At 48.4% G+C, this 19750-nt stretch overlaps 1 protein-coding gene across 3 annotated transcripts in view; it reads right to left on the minus strand.

The window, feature by feature from the left end:
• Positions 1 to 19750, minus strand: part of asic1b (acid-sensing (proton-gated) ion channel 1b) — a gene marked incomplete at its 5' end in the record, with an annotated part of 514910 nt that overhangs the window by 30341 nt on the left and 464819 nt on the right. For all 3 annotated transcript variants that reach the window (XM_084316401.1, XM_084316399.1, XM_084316400.1), the window contains one exon: positions 18522 to 18675. In XM_084316401.1, coding sequence (XP_084172527.1) covers positions 18522 to 18675 — 154 coding nt within the window. The remainder of the gene's footprint in view (positions 1 to 18521; positions 18676 to 19750) is intronic.

The raw sequence follows: 19750 nt of genomic DNA on the forward strand, positions 1-19750 counted from the left end.
CCATGGATAAAGACCCCCGACACTGCCGTGTGTTGGAACCCCCCCCCCTGGAGAGGACGCAAGGTGAGGAGACGCTCTGCAAGACGAGGTCGCTTCACGTCCCTCCCCCGTGGACCGGAGAGAGCCGGCCCACAAAGAGTCCACCTGCTTTCATCTGTGGTCCAAGGATCGCCGGCGCATTGAACGGCACTACAGTGGGTTCACCTGGGATACCCTTGGCCGGACGAGGCAGCCGGATTCTACCCCCCCCCCCTCCTACTCCTGTCGGCTTACAAGCGACCGGATTAACCCCCCCTTTAGTGTATCCAGTCATATAATCATTAAAGTATCATTGCTGTTATTCCTTAACTATTCCAGGTCGTATATTTACCACCTGCGCCATCAGAGATTGGACATTCTCTATTGATATACCGACGAATACTCTTTGCCATAAAAGTGCATACTATTTCAATTCATAAATGTAATTAAGTGATTACGTGCTTGCTCTACACACCATTGCTGTGTAGTAATAAACGCATACTTCGACTTCGTACATTTGTGTTGGATCCGTTTCATCTACGTGAGAGTGTTTATGATAATATATTTATGCTGTGTACTGGGTGGCCGAATATTAAGTACAAAGGTAGTGGTAGTAAGTATCATATCTAGTAATACAGTCAGGGAATTGTACCCCTCAGTTACAATTGGTCCTTCGAGCCGGATGGTAATTAGTGTAATATTAATATAGTGTTATTAATATTGAAATGGCCTATGATGAACACTCCACGAAACGATCCTCCTAACCAACGCCCGGAGCGCGAACGACGGCTCCCTCAGTACTTAGAGGCTTACGCTGTCAGTCAACAACCTAGTCTTCTACTAACAGTAAACGCGGTAAAACTAGAAAGTAAAAGTATGTCTAACCCCAACGCCCAGACTACCCCGACCATAGAGGCCCCTACGGGCTCTAATGTAACTGACCAAGTTCACGGTGGGGACCAGTGGGAACCAGACATGACTTCACACCCCGCCAGTACTGAAGAAGTAGTCCCCGATGAGTCCCGGGAGGAATACAACGCTACCGAGAGAGAACTCGGCACGGAAGAAGACGGGGAGAGCACCGTGGAGATAGAGCTCCAAGGCTCCGCAAGGAGTACCCCGAGGGAAGGCTCCCCTATACAACCGCCTTCTCCCAGCGAGGCAGAGAGGACCCTACAGCAGGCCTTCCTCATCAGCCTGAACGCCGCTGCTGAACGCGACCGACTGCAGATCCAGCAGCGAAGCGAACACGAGCAGATACGTCTAGAAATAAGACGCATTCAGATGGAAGAGAATGTGGCCCGAGAACGAGCCGGTGCTCAACGGGACGCAGCGCGCGACAGACAGCAGTCGCAACTAATAGAACAGCTGATCAGACGGACGACACCCTCTCCCTCCGCCAGAGGCTCCAGGAACTCGTCTAGACACACCCCCAGGGCGGCATCCCCTAGCCGAGTAAACAACCCTGAACTTGACCAACAGACGAGGTCTATACCCCCCACAGACCACCTCCCCCCACCGGTCCAAGCGAGACCTAGCAACCGGGAAGGAGCAGCATATCCTGTGGAGAGGCTAAACCAGAGACTACAAGCACTGGATGACCTAACTGAAGACGAAGAGGAAGAGGAGGAGAACCACGCCCGAAGACAGCACAGTACTCTACCGGACCAGGAGGTCCGGTACAGCCCAGGCTATACTCCCGCGGAGCTGCGCTACAGACCCCCGACTCTATACACGGTTGAGCACGACGCACGACCCGCACCGAGGAACAGCACCTGGACAAGCGGGCCATGGTACACTGCCGGTACCAGCCCATACCAAGGAGCGGGAGGAGACTCGCCTAGGAGGCCTCTCCCCCAACGCTCGCCGATGTATCCACAGTCAGCGTCATACATTGGCACGCCTATGGTACCCGACTTCACCCAAGAGAACCGGGCCCAGTATACAGAACTCTGCATGTGTCTGGAGACCATGTTGGTGGATGTATTGGATGAACGCCACAAATACGCCATCCTACTGAAGCACTTAAAGGTGCCCCGCGCACATAATATAGCGCTTGCCTACGCGACTTCCACCACCCCATACACAGCAGCGCTGGTAGCATTGGACCAGAGGTATGGGCGCATATGGGATTACGTGATCCAGGAGATCCGACACATCGACCGCTTACCCCCAGCAATAGACAATCGAGCACTGGACGACCTGTCCATCAGAGTGCAGTCCCTGGTAGGGATGTTGGGAGCGCAAAGAGAGAAGGGGAGGCATGAACTTTACGCCAACTCAAATGTGGAAAGGATTCTGGAGAAGCTGCCGCCCGCTCGTCAGGAGCGCTTTAGGCGGCAGAGGGACCACAGAGACCCGAATGGCCCCGAACCGAACCTCCTCGATCTAGCAGACTTCCTGGCGAGAGAAGTCAGCAGCCTACGGCTAGATACATTCGGACGGAGCACCCCTGGCTCCAGAGAAGGAACCAGACGACTAAATGATGGAAGAAGATCGGTGACTGTGATGCACCAATCGGAGTCAGTACCGAGCAGCAGGAGCCACAGTACCCCCTCCAGAACGGAGAAGTGGAAGATAGTGTGCCCCTACTGTGAGAAAGAACACTGGCTAGCGCAATGTGACTCCTTCCCCAAGCTGAACGCGGAGGAAGCAGGTCAATGGATAAAGTCCAACAAGCGCTGTTTTCGCTGTGCGCGCTCACACATGGCAGCCGAATGCCGCTTAAAGAAAAGGTGCACCAAGTGCGATGGAGCCCATCTGGACATACTTCACGACAGTAACAGACGGCGCCCTTCACCTGCACCATCCAGCCGCAAAGCGAGCGTCATGTACATCGATCCCGCCAGCAGCAGTGGAGCCCGAGTACTCCTAAAAGTAGTGCGTGTGACACTAAGCTACCAGAATAAAGTCCTGGACACTTACGCCGTCCTCGATGACGGGTCAGAGAAGACCCTGCTGCTCGCCTCCGCTGCGGCCCAGCTAGGGCTGCGGGGAAGCGAAACCCAAATGACAATTCGGACAATAAGACGAGATTTGAAGACGATAAAGGGCGAGAATGTCTCATTCTCTATCGCAGCAAGCGGCCAGCCTGAGCGACGGTACCAGATTACAGACGCTTTCACCAGCCAAGAAATAGGACTGTCGCGGTACACATACCCCGTCGCCAAGCTGATGGAGAAATATGCACATCTGCGCAAGTTACCGATCCCGCTCATAGACAATGCTATGCCGACCCTGTTGATAGGCTCCGACCATGCAGACCTCATTGTCCCGATAGACCGGGTTCATACCGGACCCCGAGGCTGTCCTGCAGCAGTCGAGACCCGTTTGGGATGGACTCTCCAAGGCCTGCTCGCCAAATCTCTCAACCGAAGTACAGCCACTAGATGTCTCCACTCCCGAGTAACAGAGGGAGAAACCGCACTCCTGCAACACGTAGAGCGGCTATGGACCTTGGAACAAATGCCCTTTAAGAACGGAAAGAAAGACATTCGCTCTAAAGATGACATTTACGCCATTCACCTCCTCGAGACAGGGACCAAGAGAGTCCCGGTCAACGGCGTGTTGAGATACGCCACGCCACTCCTGCGGCGAGAAGGAATGCCTACTTTCCACGCCAAGACAGACGCCACAGAACGGTACCTGCTGAACACGGAGCGGCGCTTAGCCAAGAACCCCGCCCAAGAGAGTGTATACCGCGCTGAGATTGAGAAGCTCATCACAGCGGGACACGTCACAAAGATGGACATTAAAGAGGCTGACCAGACCACTGAATCGTGGTACGTGCCCCACCACAAGGTCCATCACAACGGTAAAGACCGCATAGTATTTAACTGCAGCTACCAGATCGGATCCCAAAATCTAAATAAAGAGTTACTGCCCGGTCCCACACTCGGCCCCTCCCTACTCGGCGTTCTACTCCGCTTCCGCCAGGAAAAGGTGGCCATCAGCGGGGACATTAAAGGAATGTTCCTGCAGGTGAGATTAGTAGAGGCGGACAAGCCCCTGTTACGGTTCCTATGGAGAGAGAAGCCAGGAGATGAGCACCCAGCCATCTACCAATGGGAAGTCCTCCCCTTCGGAACGACATGCAGCCCCTGCTGTGCTACATTTGCACTACAGAAACAGGTAGCAGAGGACCCAGCAGCGGACGAAGAGGTCCGACACAGCGTAAAGAACAGCTTCTACGTAGACAACTGTCTACAAAGCCTTTCAACCCAAGAAGAAGCCGAGGCTCTCCTGATTAAACTCCGCGCCTCATTGATCAAAGGCGGCTTTGATCTCAGGCAGTGGGCCAGCAGCGATCCGCAAGTACTGCGCAGCCTCTCCTCCGAGGACAAGGCAGCCAGCAGCGAGACCTGGATGGCTACAATCCCGGGAGAAGCCCAGGAGATGACCCTGGGATTGGTGTGGCGATTCAAAACAGATTCGCTTCACTACAGACACAAGCCCCTGACTACGGAGCAGGGAAGGCCGGCGGCGGCGCCGACCACCAGACGGAGTGTGTACACAACACTCGCCCGACAATATGACCCGCTAGGATGTATTCTACCGTACACCACCAGGGCAAAAATGATTGTACGAGCATTGTGGGACAAGGACCAGGGCTGGGACGACCCCATTCCCGCACACCTTGCATCCACCTGGAGAGAGTGGGAGATGGAGCTCCACTCACTCCCAGGCGTTAATATGCGCCGAAGCTACTTCCCACCCACGGTGAGGCCAGAGACATGTAAAATGGACTTACACGTCTTCAGTGACGCCTCAGAGGTCGCATACGGATCAGTAGCCTACTTACGGGCCCAAGACCAGGGGGGAGAGATCTACACAGCATTTGTCCTCGCCCGCTCGAGAATAGCCCCACGCAAGCAACAATCTATCCCACGTCTAGAGCTCTGCGCAGCCCTAGCCGGAGCGCACCTAGCCACGCTCATCCAACGTGAGCTCACCATACCGGTGTCTAGAACAATCCTGTGGTCAGATTCCACGACGGTACTCGCCTGGATCAAATCGGACTCATGCAAGTACAAAGTCTTCGTGGGAGTCAGAGTCACCGAGATTCAAGACTTAACCGAAGAGTTAACCGGAGAAACAGAGTGGCGCTACATTGATACAAAACAGAACCCAGCTGACGTCATCACCCGGGGGATGCCCCTGGATGACCTCACCCGTCGCAATGTCTACAGTGACGGCCCCGCATTCCTAAGACTCCCGGAAGGACAGTGGCCCATGCCTATCCCGAGGGAAGCAAGTCCAGAGGAGGTGGAAAATAAGAAGTCTGTGTTCTGTGGATTGAGCACCGTAGCCTCCACCGACCCTAACATAGACGATTGCACGTCCATAGAGAGTGCACAACAAAGAACATTCCTGCGGTACCACCCGGAGTGCAAGTCCCCCGCTGATATGTCAGCAGCTAACTACGAGGAAGCAGAATTGCTTCTACTGCAGCGAGCCCAGAGAGACTCGTTCCCCGATGAATTGGCCTGTCTACAGGGAGGAAAGCCCGTCCCATCCGACAGCAGATTAATTCATCTGGCCCCCGAGAGCGACGCTCATACCCTCATCAGAGTGGGTGGTCGCCTACGCAGAGCCCCCAATCTACCGGATGACATTAAATACCCGATCGTATTGAACAGCCGACACAAGGTCACAGAGCTGATTATAAAGAAATACGATGAGGATGTACATCACGCAGGAGCAGAAAGAGTCTTCGCGGAAATCAGACGTCGTTACTGGATCCTACAAGGAAGAGAGGCGGTACGACGCTTCCAGCGAACATGTCTAGACTGCCGCAAGTGGCGCGCGCAGCCCAGCATACCAAGGATGGCTGACCTTCCTCCATGTCGCCTCCGAATCGGTGACAAGCCATTCCACTCAACGGGTATGGACTGCTTTGGCCCGCTGCACATAAAGAAAGGAAGAGGAACCGAGAAGCGGTGGGGTATTGTATTCAAATGCATGACCACCAGAGCGATACACATCGAGCTTCTCCCGACCATGAGCACAGACTCATTCCTTATGGCCTTCCGAAGATTCACATCACGGAAAGGAAGACCGTCTACCCTATTGTCCGATCATGGGACAAACTTCAAAGGCGGCGAAAGAGAGCTGAGAGAGAGCTTCCAAGCTATGGGCCCAGAACTTAAGACCCACCTCGCTCCAGCACAGGTTGATTTCCAATTCAACCCCCCAAACGCACCCCACTTCGGTGGCACTTGGGAACGAGAAGTGCGCTCCATAAAGACAGCCCTGTACGCAGTACTTGGGGCCCAGACTGTGGCGGAAGAAGTCCTAATGACAGTCCTCACGGAGATTGAGGGAGTACTTAACTCGAAGCCCCTCGGATATGTCTCCAGTGATGTGGCGGATATCGACCCAGTTACCCCCAACACACTCCTGATGGGGCGGCTAGATCCTGCATTACCCCAGACAATGTACCGGCCTGAAGAAGCGAACGGCCGACGAATGTGGAGGTACAGCCAAGTATTAGCCGACAAGTTTTGGAACAGTTTCCTACTGCACTACCTACCGTCTCTACAGACCCGCCAGAAGTGGGTAAAGGAGAGAGACAATTTGACAGAAGGAACAGTCGTCATGATTATTGATCAATCACTGCCCAGAGCTATGTGGCCGGCTGGCCGCGTAAGCAAAGTGATCACCGGTGCCGACGGCAAGGTCCGAGCAGCTGAAGTGCTCGTCCAGGGTCGCACTTACACCCGTCCCGTGGCGAGGCTCATAGAACTGCCTCGACTCCCAGACACAATCGATGATGACCATGACCCTACAACCCTATGACTTTGTGAAGTTGACTGACCCCTACAGCAAACCCTTATGTGTAAATAGACAACGCGATTAATCTGTCTCTGTTTAACTGATTAGGTCTGGGACCAATCAGGGGGTGGCTGTTGTGAAGGGCCAGATTAAACCGAATATATATATTTATTTATATATATATATTTAATTGTATTTGTATATTCTCTAATATTCCCTGATATCCCTTGTATATTCCTTGTACAATATGCATTGAATATCCATTCTAGCCTACTGAACATCCCATAATAGTCTCCATTCTACTATTGGTCGAGACCTTGGTGCCAGGCTGCCATACCCCTCAGACCCAGTTCAAACGTACCGCTCCACATGTACGAACAAGTCCTAGTTCCGCGTAGGAATCTGGCTACCGCACCACTAATGGGACTATTTGTTCATAGTGCGTATATATACTGCGCTACTAAAGTAGGACTTTCTTTTCAGTCCAGTTTCTTACCCTCCAATAGAGTCACAGACGTAAAGCCTCCCCGCGACGCCACGTGTGGGAGTAAGGCCAAGTTCGCCTACCATCGGTATTGAGACATCGTGTATATTAATATTTGGCACTATATCGTCGAGTTGGACGTAGTCTATTAAGCTAATAATAGTCTGTTAATATATAGTGCTTCGTGCGGTGAGAATACTACCGTAGTCAGTACCCCATCGTTTCGGGCAGAGAACTGGCTGCTTACCCAGGGTGGTTGACACCATGTGAAGCTGCACCCGAGGAGCCCCAGAGCCGACGAGCGAGTGGACCTGTATACCGGATTATTCTACCGACGACAGCCCGCCTTCCCAGGCACGGATTATGCTTTGTATACTTTGATTATTCCATGGATAAAGACCCCCGACACTGCCGTGTGTTGGAACCCCCCCCCCTGGAGAGGACGCAAGGTGAGGAGACGCTCTGCAAGACGAGGTCGCTTCACGTCCCTCCCCCGTGGACCGGAGAGAGCCGGCCCACAAAGAGTCCACCTGCTTTCATCTGTGGTCCAAGGATCGCCGGCGCATTGAACGGCACTACAGTGGGTTCACCTGGGATACCCTTGGCCGGACGAGGCAGCCGGATTCTACCCCCCCCCCCCTCCTACTCCTGTCGGCTTACAAGCGACCGGATTAACCCCCCCTTTAGTGTATCCAGTCATATAATCATTAAAGTATCATTGCTGTTATTCCTTAACTATTCCAGGTCGTATATTTACCACCTGCGCCATCAGAGATTGGACATTCTCTATTGATATACCGACGAATACTCTTTGCCATAAAAGTGCATACTATTTCAATTCATAAATGTAATTAAGTGATTACGTGCTTGCTCTACACACCATTGCTGTGTAGTAATAAACGCATACTTCGACTTCGTACATTTGTGTTGGATCCGTTTCATCTACGTGAGAGTGTTTATGATAATATATTTATGCCGTGTACTGGGTGGCCGAATATTAAGTACAAAGGTAGTGGTAGTAAGTATCATATCTAGTAATACAGTCAGGGAATTGTACCCCTCAGTTACAGTCGGCATTCAAAGTGTTAAGATATGATGGATATGTTGCAGCCCAGACTATATTACAGTAGTTAAGGTAAGGAAATAAAAAGCTATAATACAAGGTAGGGGTGGACGGTATGGTCTAAAATTTATATCACGGTATAATTTGAAGCATAGACGGTAACGGTATATATCACGGTATCATCGTTTTTGATAATTTTTTATTTTTTATTTTATATAATTTTTTTTTTATATAAAATATATATATTATATAATTAGACTTGTACTTGTATTATCTGCGAGACATCGCCACCACGCAACAAGCTCCACTGTCTGTGTGTACTCTAGTAGCCTCCAGCTACGGCCAGGATTCCCCGGAGCTGCACCTGGACCTATACTCGAGTAGCCTCGAGCAGAGCTACGGCCAGGATTCTCCGGCGCTGCACCTGGACCCTATTATATTGGAATAACGTTAGCAAGCCCTCAGCTCGAATACGCATCGAATCAGTGTTATAAGACATTGATATCAGGAGCTATCCGGCTAAGCCGGATATATAACGTTAATACAACGCCTCAGTGAATTATTTAGTTCAATGGGACATTTCATTTTGAACGGTGAACTAACTTGCGTTAACGTGAGCTAACGGCTAACAGGTAGCACACACACGTCTCTCTCTACTAGACTTTGTGGAGCGTTTGTTGATGTCAGGAGCTATCGGTAGCTGGCCGACTAGATACCGTTCGGTTAGACAATGCCTCATCATGTATTAAACTAAAAGTGAATAGTTGACTGGGTCATTTTGTAACGGTAGCTAAGCTAACGTTAGCTCAGGGAGACGCCACCGACAGCTGAGCTCCCGTGTCCCGTCCCACTAGACTACTAGATCCGTGTTTACATGCGTGCGGTAGGGGCTGGCACGCCCACTGCGCGAAGCCTCCTAAATAACTTTTTCCAGTTCGCACATATCTATTATCTATGACTAATTCTATCTATTTTTAGGGGCAAATGCGAGTGAAATAGTCGCGCTGTGGTTACATGACGTCATTGGTATTTTAGAGCTGCACTACCGGTTTAGACGGTATAGTCAAAATCCATACCGTAGAGCAAATTCATACCGTTTATACCGTATACCGTTTATACCGTCCACCCCTAATACAAGGTTAGATGGGCAGAGGGATGTATCATGGGGCAGACCTTTCTCAAAATTCCAAGCATCATCATTGACTTTTTGCATACATTGTCAATGTGATTATGCCAATTTAACCCTTCATCTATAGTAACTCCTAAACATTTTGTGAAAGGCACTTGGAGAATTTCATTTCCATTCATTAATATTTTAGATTATTCTTTAGGGTAGTACTTATTTTTGTTGCAGAAGACCATGAAGTAAAAATTTTTGACATTTAGAATAAGCTTGTTGCATTGAAACCATGATTTAGAGACAATTTCAAGTTCCTCATTCACGCATACAATCAGGGACTTGAAGTCATGATGAGTAGCTAAGAGATTGGTGTCATCTGCAAATAATAATGGAAGTAGAGTATTACAAGACATAGCCAAATCATTAATGTAAATAAAAAATAGTAAAGGGCCCAGAATAGAACCCTGTGGAACCCCGAAAAGGATCCTTGATTTAACAGATGAGCATCCATTGGATGACACAAACTGCTCTCTGTTGTCTAAGTAGTTAGTAAACCACTTGATGGCAATATCCTGAACACCATATATATTGAGTTTAGAGATGAGAATGTTGTGGTTGACAGTATCAAAAGCTTTGCTCAGATCTAGAAAGACACCAATAGCAATTTTTTTGTTATCAAGTGCTGAAGAGATGTTATTGACGAGCTGTGGCAATGCATGTTCTGTGGAGTATTCTTTACGGAAACCATACTGATGGTTATACAGGATGTTGTTCTTAGTTAGATGGTTATAGATTCTTGAGTATACCAGTTTCTCTAAGACTTATTTTTTTTGATCCACTTTTTCTCCTCCTGTTTTTCTGTGTTTTTTCTCCCATCCCAATTTAGTCGTTATGCCAATTCCCCCCTCCCCTTCCTGGTCGTTGCTCGCATGTGCCCCCCACTGGTTGGTCTAGGGAGCCCTGAAGTCTATCAGATGCTTCCTCCGAGACATAGGAGACAGCCAGCAGCATCTTTTCACCTGCCAGCGCGGACTCTCATTGGTGATGTGTAACGTGTGGGAGGTCACACTACCCTCACCATCTCCCTCTCTCGCTGTGCAGGCGCCCTGACTGACCTGTAGGAGTCGCTGTTTACAATGACCAGAATACCACCCCACCGGCTTCCCTCCCGCTGACTCTGCCAATTGAGCCAGTATGACGGCCGGCCAAGCCGGAGGCAACGCTGACAGCCGGATTCGATACCAGTGTCTCTCGCGTTGGTGACAAGCACTTAGCCCGCTGCGCCACCCAGCCGCCCTTTTCTCTAAGACTTTTGAAGAGCAGGGCTGTAATAGATACAGTATTAACAACTTGTTGATTCATAGCACATTATCGATCGATTGATAGGACGCCTAGCAGAGGTCAATTGTGATAGTGTATGAATGCATGTTGTTGGGATGGTAGCGGACAAAGAGTTATAGTCAGGGTACACCTCCGTGATGAAGGACTTGTCGGGGTACACCTCCGTGATGAAGAGCCAGAGACTCTCAGAAGGCTGTGGTGATGTATTACATTGAGTCCAGAGATTATCTCTATTTCATGCTAAAACATGAAAACTATTTTATTGCACTACTTTTATTCTGTGATTTTATATGCTGTTATATGCTCTATGCTGTATTTATAACCGCTCGTCTCTGTCTATTTTTTGTCAATTATATGCTCATGTTATGCCTATTTTTATGTCTGCACTTTATCCATTGCTTTTATTCTGCCAATTCTATGATCATTTTATGCCTACGTCTGTTTTATGTCTGTTTTATACCGGCTGCAATTCCGGTATGAATGGTGCTACACAAATAAAGTTCCTTATTATTATTACTATTATAATGTATTACTGAGGAACTATATACATAGGTCCGTTTTGAAATTGGTTGGACAGCCCATGTATTTGCATTTGTGAAGTTAATTTGGATCAATTAGAGTGTGAATGGCGTACATCACAAGAGACTGCTTGACCTCCACTGTCAGCCTTTGACTGTGGGTGAACACAGCAGCACTCTAAACTATAACGAGTTTGAGAGCCTTGTTGCTCGGAAAGCTTGGTGTGGAGTTATGAGGTTGTTCATCTGAGGTACTCAACTGACTTTGACTGACTAATATACTAACCTACACTGTAGCACTCAACACTTTGATGAACATTGTTACTCAGCTGATAGCGTTGTACCCTTCCTGCTGACTTGTTGTACAAAACGTGTCGCTTTGGATAAAAGCGTCAGCTAAATTACAAAATGTTAATGTTTTTTATAAATTTTTTGACAAATGCACTTTGTAGAAGGTTCAGACCTGCAGTACAGTAGCTACACAACTCTGAACACATCATATTGAATTGTGTCAAAGACTGTGTAATAGGGGTATGCGGAGATGTCATTATATGTATCTGTATCTGTTCAACCAACAAAATTGCATGTAGCTGTATCTGTCAATGGGGAGCGACGACGCCTCCCTCGCGGACAAGCTCAACATCTTCTACGCTCGGTTTGGTGTAGACAGTGGCGCTGCTGGCTCTCCGGCTAGTGACGCCACTGGCGCGCCGGCTGTTGTGGAGGGGGGGGGGGGCAACCGGAGGGGAAGAAAGATAATAATACACCATAGTCCCCACCAGACTGGTGGACAAGCTGATCAAGCTAGGTCTGAGCTCCGCCCTGAGCGCCTGGGTACTGGACTTTCTGAGCGAAAGACCCCAGGCGGTCAGGGTGGGGGGTCAGACCTCCAACACCATCACCCTGAGCATCGGGTCCCCCCAGGGCTGTGTTCTGAGCCCCCTGCTGTACTCACTCTACACACACGATTGTGTGGCCAAGTTCAGCTCCAACTCCATAGTGAAGTTCGCAGATGACACGGTGGTGGTGGGGCTGATCTCGGACAACGACGAGAAGGCCTACCGGGAGGAGGTTGAGGTACTGGAACGCTGGTGCCAGGACAACAGCCTGCTCCTGAACATTGGTAAAACCAAGGAGCTGATCGTGGATTATAGGAGAGGACAGCAGGAGACGCACACACCACTGATGATTAACGGGGCTACCGTGGACAGGGTGAGCAGCTTTAAGTACCTGGGGGTCCACATCTCAGAGGACCTGACATGGTCAACACACATAGACACAGTAGTAAAGAAGGCGAAACAGCGCCTGCCCTCTACCACCTGAGACAGTTAAGGAAGTTCAGAGTATCGGGGAAGATACTCCAGTCCTTCTACTCAGGAGCTGTAGAGAGCATCCTGACCGGAAACATCACTGCCTGGTATGGAAACAGCACGGCACAGGACAAGAAGGCCCTACAGAGAGTGGTGCGCTCAGCCGAGCGTACCACAGGTATTGCACTACCCCCCCTGCAGGTTCTATACAACAAGAGGTGCAAATCCAGAGCCTGCAGGATAATGAAAGACCCTCACCACCCCAATAACAGCCTGTTTCAGCTGCTGAGGTCAGGCAGACGCCTGTGAACCCCAGCTACTAGGACAGAGCGGCTTAGGCTCAGCTTCTTCCCCCAGGCCATCAGAGCCATGAACAATGAACATTGAGTGCTCAGAACATTGAACTATCCACACACAAGCACACATGAACACACACACGACACGCACGCTGTGCACGCTCACACACGAGCAGCCACTTAACACTTTAACATGAGCGGGCACACACTCATGTCGCACACACGCACACTTATGGCCAAAGGAAAGGACACTTTAAATTAGAATAACAGGAACAGTGTATTGCACTACCAAAGCTAACTAGCATGTCCCAGATGCTCTGTAAATAACTATGTACAGATACCGAGATGTCACTCCATGTTACCTGTTACCTGTTTACTGCACAATGTTGTTTTTTCATTTTTTGATTCTATTATATGTGTACCACTGTATTGCACATCGTTGCGGGCAAGACCACCCGCATTTCATTGTATACCTGTATGCCGTGACAATTAAAACTCTTGACTTGACTTGACTGTATTTGGATAGAAGACCAGAAATGGGTGTGTTTATTTAAAAAGAAAATAGGAGAGAAAACCAGAGAAAAGCCACCCTTTTTCTTTCTCCCTTTTTGATGCACGACTTTCCAAAAATGATAAATAATATTTCCGTTGGTCCAAACTAAGAGACAGGGCAGTCCTACAGGTACTTTCTGACAGCAAACAGATGGTGTTGCCTGGGCAGAGCGCTCTGCATCAATGGAGCTCATGACATACATTTTTTCCCCCAATAATATTAGAATAAATAATATCTGTGTAATAAAAATATCTTTGTTATTGCATTTGTTAATTAGGAACATATCGGTGGTGGCTAATTTCCATTTGTTGATTAGGAACATATGGAGGGGAGAGGGCTGGGGTTTAATATAATGTAATTCTTTAGAATCTTTTAAATATAAATGTAATGGTTTATTGCTGTATTTAGTCTCTGCTCCAATTAATGATTGAATGGATTCTCAGGTGCAGCACGTGTGCCTGGCCAGTATCCCATTGTGTAAACCAACCAGCAGGCAGTAACCACCGGTGTTCTATCACAAACAATAGTTCATGTCACAAAGAATCCACCTGAACATGGGAATGATATGAAAAAAACATATCCTTCCAAAAAAAACTAAAACAAGACTTCACCTCAGTTTGACCATGTTTATTATATGGTTACATCTAGCCAACACGTTCCGGTTCCTCTTCAGCCTTATGCGGCCATAAAATAACAAGGACGACGCAGTGTCAACAGATGGTGAAGCTAACTGGTCTCACACAAAGTGCATTGCATGTGAGCCGCCACTAGGGGCAGAGTGGCTAAACGTGATTAAATAACTGTAAACTAATTTAACAAATTAATTGAGTGAGTTAGTGATATTAAGCCAGAGCGGTCCGGTACAATAATTTCACGCCATAAATAGATCAATACAGTCTGTATTATTTAATGTAGCGTTTTCTTTTTCAAATGTAACCAAGAGTAAAGACCCTAACCCTATGAAAACAGCAGTCAACATGTATTATTTTCAGCACTACGTTTGTTTACCAATGATTTTAAGTTATATGAATATACATATGAGTTTATAGAAATCTCAGAGCATTCAGTCGGAAACCGGCGGATATTGAGGAAATGGCGCAGCCAAAAGTTTGTATATTCTTTTGAAAGAAGAGAACCAGGGCTTTCGATGGGCTTTAGCATTTCATAAAACTACACTACCCAGCTCACGCCAGCCCCTGTCATACTTGGAGCTGTCTGACCTGAAATTATTTTTTAACGTAATTTTTCATGATCATATCTCACGGGTTGAACAAACCTGAACATTATTGCCATAAAATAGAACGTAGTTCGTTTCTTTACCTTTCTGTGAATGCCTAGAAAAAAAACACAGCTTAATCAGATGAAAAAATGTCGGAGCAATTTACATTACAAAAAAGTAAATGTACAGGGCGGCTGGGTAGCGCAGCAGACTAAGCGCCTGCCTACCACCGCAGAGACACTGGTATCGAATCCAGCTGTCAGCGGTACCTCCGGCTTGGTCGGTCGTCCATACTAACACGATTGGCAGTGTTAGCGGGTGGGAAGCCGGTGGGGTGTGTATCCTGGTCGTTGTAAACAGCGACTCCTACAGGTCGGTCGGGGCGCCTGCTCAGCGAGGAAGGGAACTGGGGGAAGTAGTTTGAGCCTCCCACGTGTTACGCTCCCCCAGTGAGAGTCCTCGCTGTCAGGTGAAAAAAAGCGGCTGGCTGACTCCACATGTATCGGAGGGGACATGTGATAGTATCTATCAACCCCCCTAGACCGGCAAGTGGGGGGCAAATGCGCGCAACGACCACGCAGGGAGGGACGGGAATTGGCATAACGACTAAATTGGGATGGGAGAAAAATACAGAAAAAGGGGGAGAAAAAAGTAAAAAAAATTAAATAAAAATGTACTTACCGTAGATTTCATTCACGTGTTTTGCTTGATTGATTGATTGATTGAAAACTTTATTAACAGATTGCAGAATGGGTACAGTATAGTACAGCTCAATACATACAATTGTTAAGGGGATGCAGACCAGAGAATTGGAGGTGGTTGGGTGGGTGGGGTGGGGGGGGGGATGGGGTTGGGTAGGAGGGGTGGGTGGGTGGGGGACACTGTACAACTGTACAAGCAAAACTGTACATTGGAATATTGACAAAACCATACTTGGTAATTTACTGTACATTGGAGGGGGTTGGGTTAGGACATTTACAGGGGCCAGTTTCGAATTGCAGTCTCCTGTAGGTGTTATTTGAGAGTGGTTTTGAAAGTGGGTAGTGATTCACATTCCTTTTTTTTATCCACTTTTTCTCCCATTTTCTATATTTTCTCCCATCCCAATTTCGTATCATCCAATTCAACCCTCCCCTGTCACGGACGCTGTTTCTTGCCTCCCACAAGCCGGCTGCAATGTGGACTAAGTCATACATAGCACAAGTCCCCTCCGGTACTTGAGGTAACAGCAGTCGCATCTTTTCACCTGCGCAGCTCGATCTCTCAGTGGCGAGGAGTAACGCGTGGGAGGCTCACGCTGCCCCCGACACTTCCTGATTCTACTGCGCAGGCGCACCAACCGACCTGTAGGAGTCGCTGTCCACAACGCCTGATCCCCACCCATCAGTTTCCCACCCCCTAATACGGCCAATGTGTATTAGTACGGACGACCAGCTAAACTGAAAGCAAATGTGGAGCGCTGGGCTCGAACTGATGAGCCCAGCGTCTCCAGCATTTCGTGGCGAGCGCCTTGCCCACTACACCACGTAGCCGCCCACTTGATTCACATTCCTTTACAGCTTTGGGTAGGGAGTTCCACATTGATGTGGCATAATTGCGAAACGTGTTTAGTCCCTTGTTTGAGCCGAATCTGGGTTTAACATGATTTGTGGAGCTCCCTCTGGTGTTGTGATCGTGGTATTCACTGACCTTTGGGAAGTATTTTGACATGTACATGGGTACCTTGGTCATGTAGTGTATCTTGTAGACCAGGCCCATTGCAAGTTGCTGTACTCTGTCGTCTACTCTAAGCCATCCTAGGTTGTCAAAGTGGGCAGGGGTGAGGTGGGTTCTAGGAGTAAGGTCAAGCAGTAGTCTGACCAGTTTATTTTGAGATGTTTGTAATTTTGTTTTTAGCGCCTTTGAGGTGCTTTGGTACCATGAGGTGCAAGCATAGTCGTAGTACCCTTGAATGAGTGCTCCTGCCAGAGTCTTCAGGGTATTCTTGTTTACCAGAGAGGAGATCCGGTACAAGAATCGAGTTCGTTGGTTGACTTTTTTTTTTATTACATTGGATGCCATTTTGTCACAGGAAAGATTTGCCTCTAGGATGGAACCCAGGTAGGTAATTTCTTCTTTCCTTGTGACAATATTGTCACCCACTGTAACTGAGAAGCCGTCGGTCTTGCTGAGTTTGTTATTTGAACCAAAGAGAATGGACTCTGTTTTGCCGATGTGTAATGATAGTTTGTTATCAGCGAGCCATATGCAGATTTTGCCTAGTTCCGAGCTGAGGGTTTTTTCAACCTGTAACTTGTTCTTGTCAGAGACCAGCAGGGCTGAGTCGTCCGCAAACAGGAACAAGTTGCAGTCACAAGCTGACGACATGTCATTTGCATAAATTAGGAATAGTAGCGGTTCTAGTATGCTTCCTTGTGGAACACCACAGCTCACTGTGAGGGGGGGGGGGGTAAGGTACCGTTTACCTCCACCATCTGTTCAGCCAGGTAGGATTGCATCCAGCTCACTGATGGACTATCAAAACCAATTGCTTTTAGCTTGTCAATCAGAATGGTGTGATTGACAGTGTCGAAGGCCTTTTGTAGGTCCATGCTGCCCGGCTGTCAGGGGTACCTGGTGGTACTAAATCCAGATTGAACTCTACCATTGGAAAGAGGAGATTTGGCCCGATCCATAGATGTGTGACTTGGCCATAATAAGGTCATTTATAGGCCTGATATTCTATATTCTATATTAATTCTTCAAATAGCATGTGTCCGGATGGCAAAATTCAGTACTGTATCTACAAAAACCCCTGTAAATCATCTGTCCTTTATTAATTTGCTTAGATGTTTGTACACATGATCTCAAGAAGGTGCTGAATGAGCTCAGTGGCAATCCTTCACGTCTGGTCAATGTTAGAATGGTGTTATTCAACATCAAAGATGAAAAAAGAAAAGAAAAGAAAAGAAAAGAAAATTGATATTCTCCTTTGGTTCATTACAATTTACTCAAGCCTAGTAACAGACACAATATTTCAGACACTGAACCTCTCCATGTGTTGATGAATCCGGGGGTAACTGTCGTAGGTTTTCTCTTGCGAACTTCCAACAAGGAAACTTACGACAATGTTGGTGAATGAGGTCCATTGTAATTTTTCTGTGTGTGTGTGTGTGTGTGTGTGTGTGTGTGTGTGTGTGTGTGTGTGTGTGTGTATATTGACGTGTGGGTGAAACGAAGACGGCAGACAGACAACATGCCTCTCTGCCTGTGTTCATAGCGCCCAGCAGACAGTCAGGCCGCTGTCACGAGCCTCGGTTTTGCATCGCTGAACATCGCTCTGCACTAGAGACATGCCACCACTCTCACAGCTAACACTCATCAAACCAGACACCACGCGCCTAATCTGACACGTCAAAACCCACCAGGTGGATTCACATCTTGCCGCAGGGAATATAAATGTAAAAACAAACTTTCCGAAGGCAGACGTGACAAGCTTTGCGGTGAGTACAGCGCAGTAATGGCTCTCTGTCAACTCTCCATAGCTCCGTGGAAATGAGAGATAAGCCATGTGAATTTTTGGGCAATGGGGCTCAAAAAAGAGACAGTGGCTCAGGGGGTAGAGAGTGTCCTTGAGCAAGACACTTAACCCCTAACTGCTCCCGATGAGCAGGTTGGAACCTTGCATGGTTGCCTCCGGTGTCAGTGTGTGAATGTGAGGCATAAGTTGTTAAGCACTTTGGATAAAAGCGATCTATAAATGCAGCTAATTTGTCCCACCCCCCTCATTATGTGCTTGGATAACCTTTCATCAGACTGGACATAGGAGGAGGGGAGAGTTCTTACGATATGTACTGCTCTGTCTTGTTGAACTTCTTAGCCAGGTACTTGGCAGAGGCTTTGCTGGGGATCTTGACAAAGGACATCTCTTTGCCGTAGCGAGTCATGTTGCAGGGTGTCTCACAGACACAGTAGTCGTTGTCCCTCTCCACCAGGAAGTCTACAAACATAGTGGGAGAGAGAGAGTCAGACAAACAGGGGTGAGAGAGAGAGATATACAGATAAAGAGACAGACAGACAGACAGACAGACAGACAGACAGACAGACAGACAGACAGACAGACAGACAGACAGACAGACAGACAGACAGACAGACAGACAGACAGACAGATTGGAGAGAGATAGAAGGAGATAGTCAGACATACAGGGATAAGGAGAGATACATCGAAAGAAAGAGAGAGTCAGACAGACATGGGTGAGATAGAGAGATATACAAGGGTGAGAGAGAGAGAGATAGTGAGATAGAGAGAGAGAGTGAGAGAGAAGAGAGAGATAGAGAGAGAGTGAGAGACAGTGAGTGAGAGAGAGAGTGAGTGAGTGAGTGAGTGAGTGAGTGAGTGAGTGAGTGAGTGAGAGAGAGTGAGATAGAGAAGAGAGAGAGATAGAGAGAGATACTGGCCCCAGTATTCACTGACATATTTAACCTGTCCTTAGAACAGGCTGTCATCCCCACCTGCCTGAAGAAGTCCACTATTATCCCTGTACCCAAAAAATCCAAGCCTGCTTGCCTCAACGACTACCGCCCTGTAGCTCTCACCTCCATAGCCATGAAGTGCTTTGAGAAGCTAGTAAAGGGCTACATCTGCTCCTCCTTCCCCATCAACATGGACCCCCTGCAATTTGCATACCGCCCCAACAGGTCCACGGAGGACGCCATAGCCCATGTGCTGCACACAGCAGCATCACACCTGGACAAGAGGCAGGGGAACTATGTGAGAATGCTATTCATCGACTACAGCTCGGCATTCAATACCATAGTCCCCTCCATACTCATAGCCAAGCTCAGGGACCTGGGCTTGGGCTATGACCTCTGCCAGTGGGTCTTGGACTTCCTGACTGGCAGACCCCAGGTGGTGAGAGCAGGCAACTGCACCTCCTCATCCATCACCCTCAACATAGGGGCCCCCCAGGGCTGTGTTCTGAGTCCCCTCCTCTACTCCCTGTACACACACGACTGTGTGGCTCAGCGGAGTAGCAATACAATCATCAAATTTGCTGACGACACAGTGGTGGTGG

This window comes from Notolepis coatsorum (genome assembly GCF_963971535.1).
Source record: "Notolepis coatsorum genome assembly, chromosome: 6".
Taxonomy (NCBI): Eukaryota; Metazoa; Chordata; class Actinopteri; order Aulopiformes; family Paralepididae; genus Notolepis; species Notolepis coatsorum.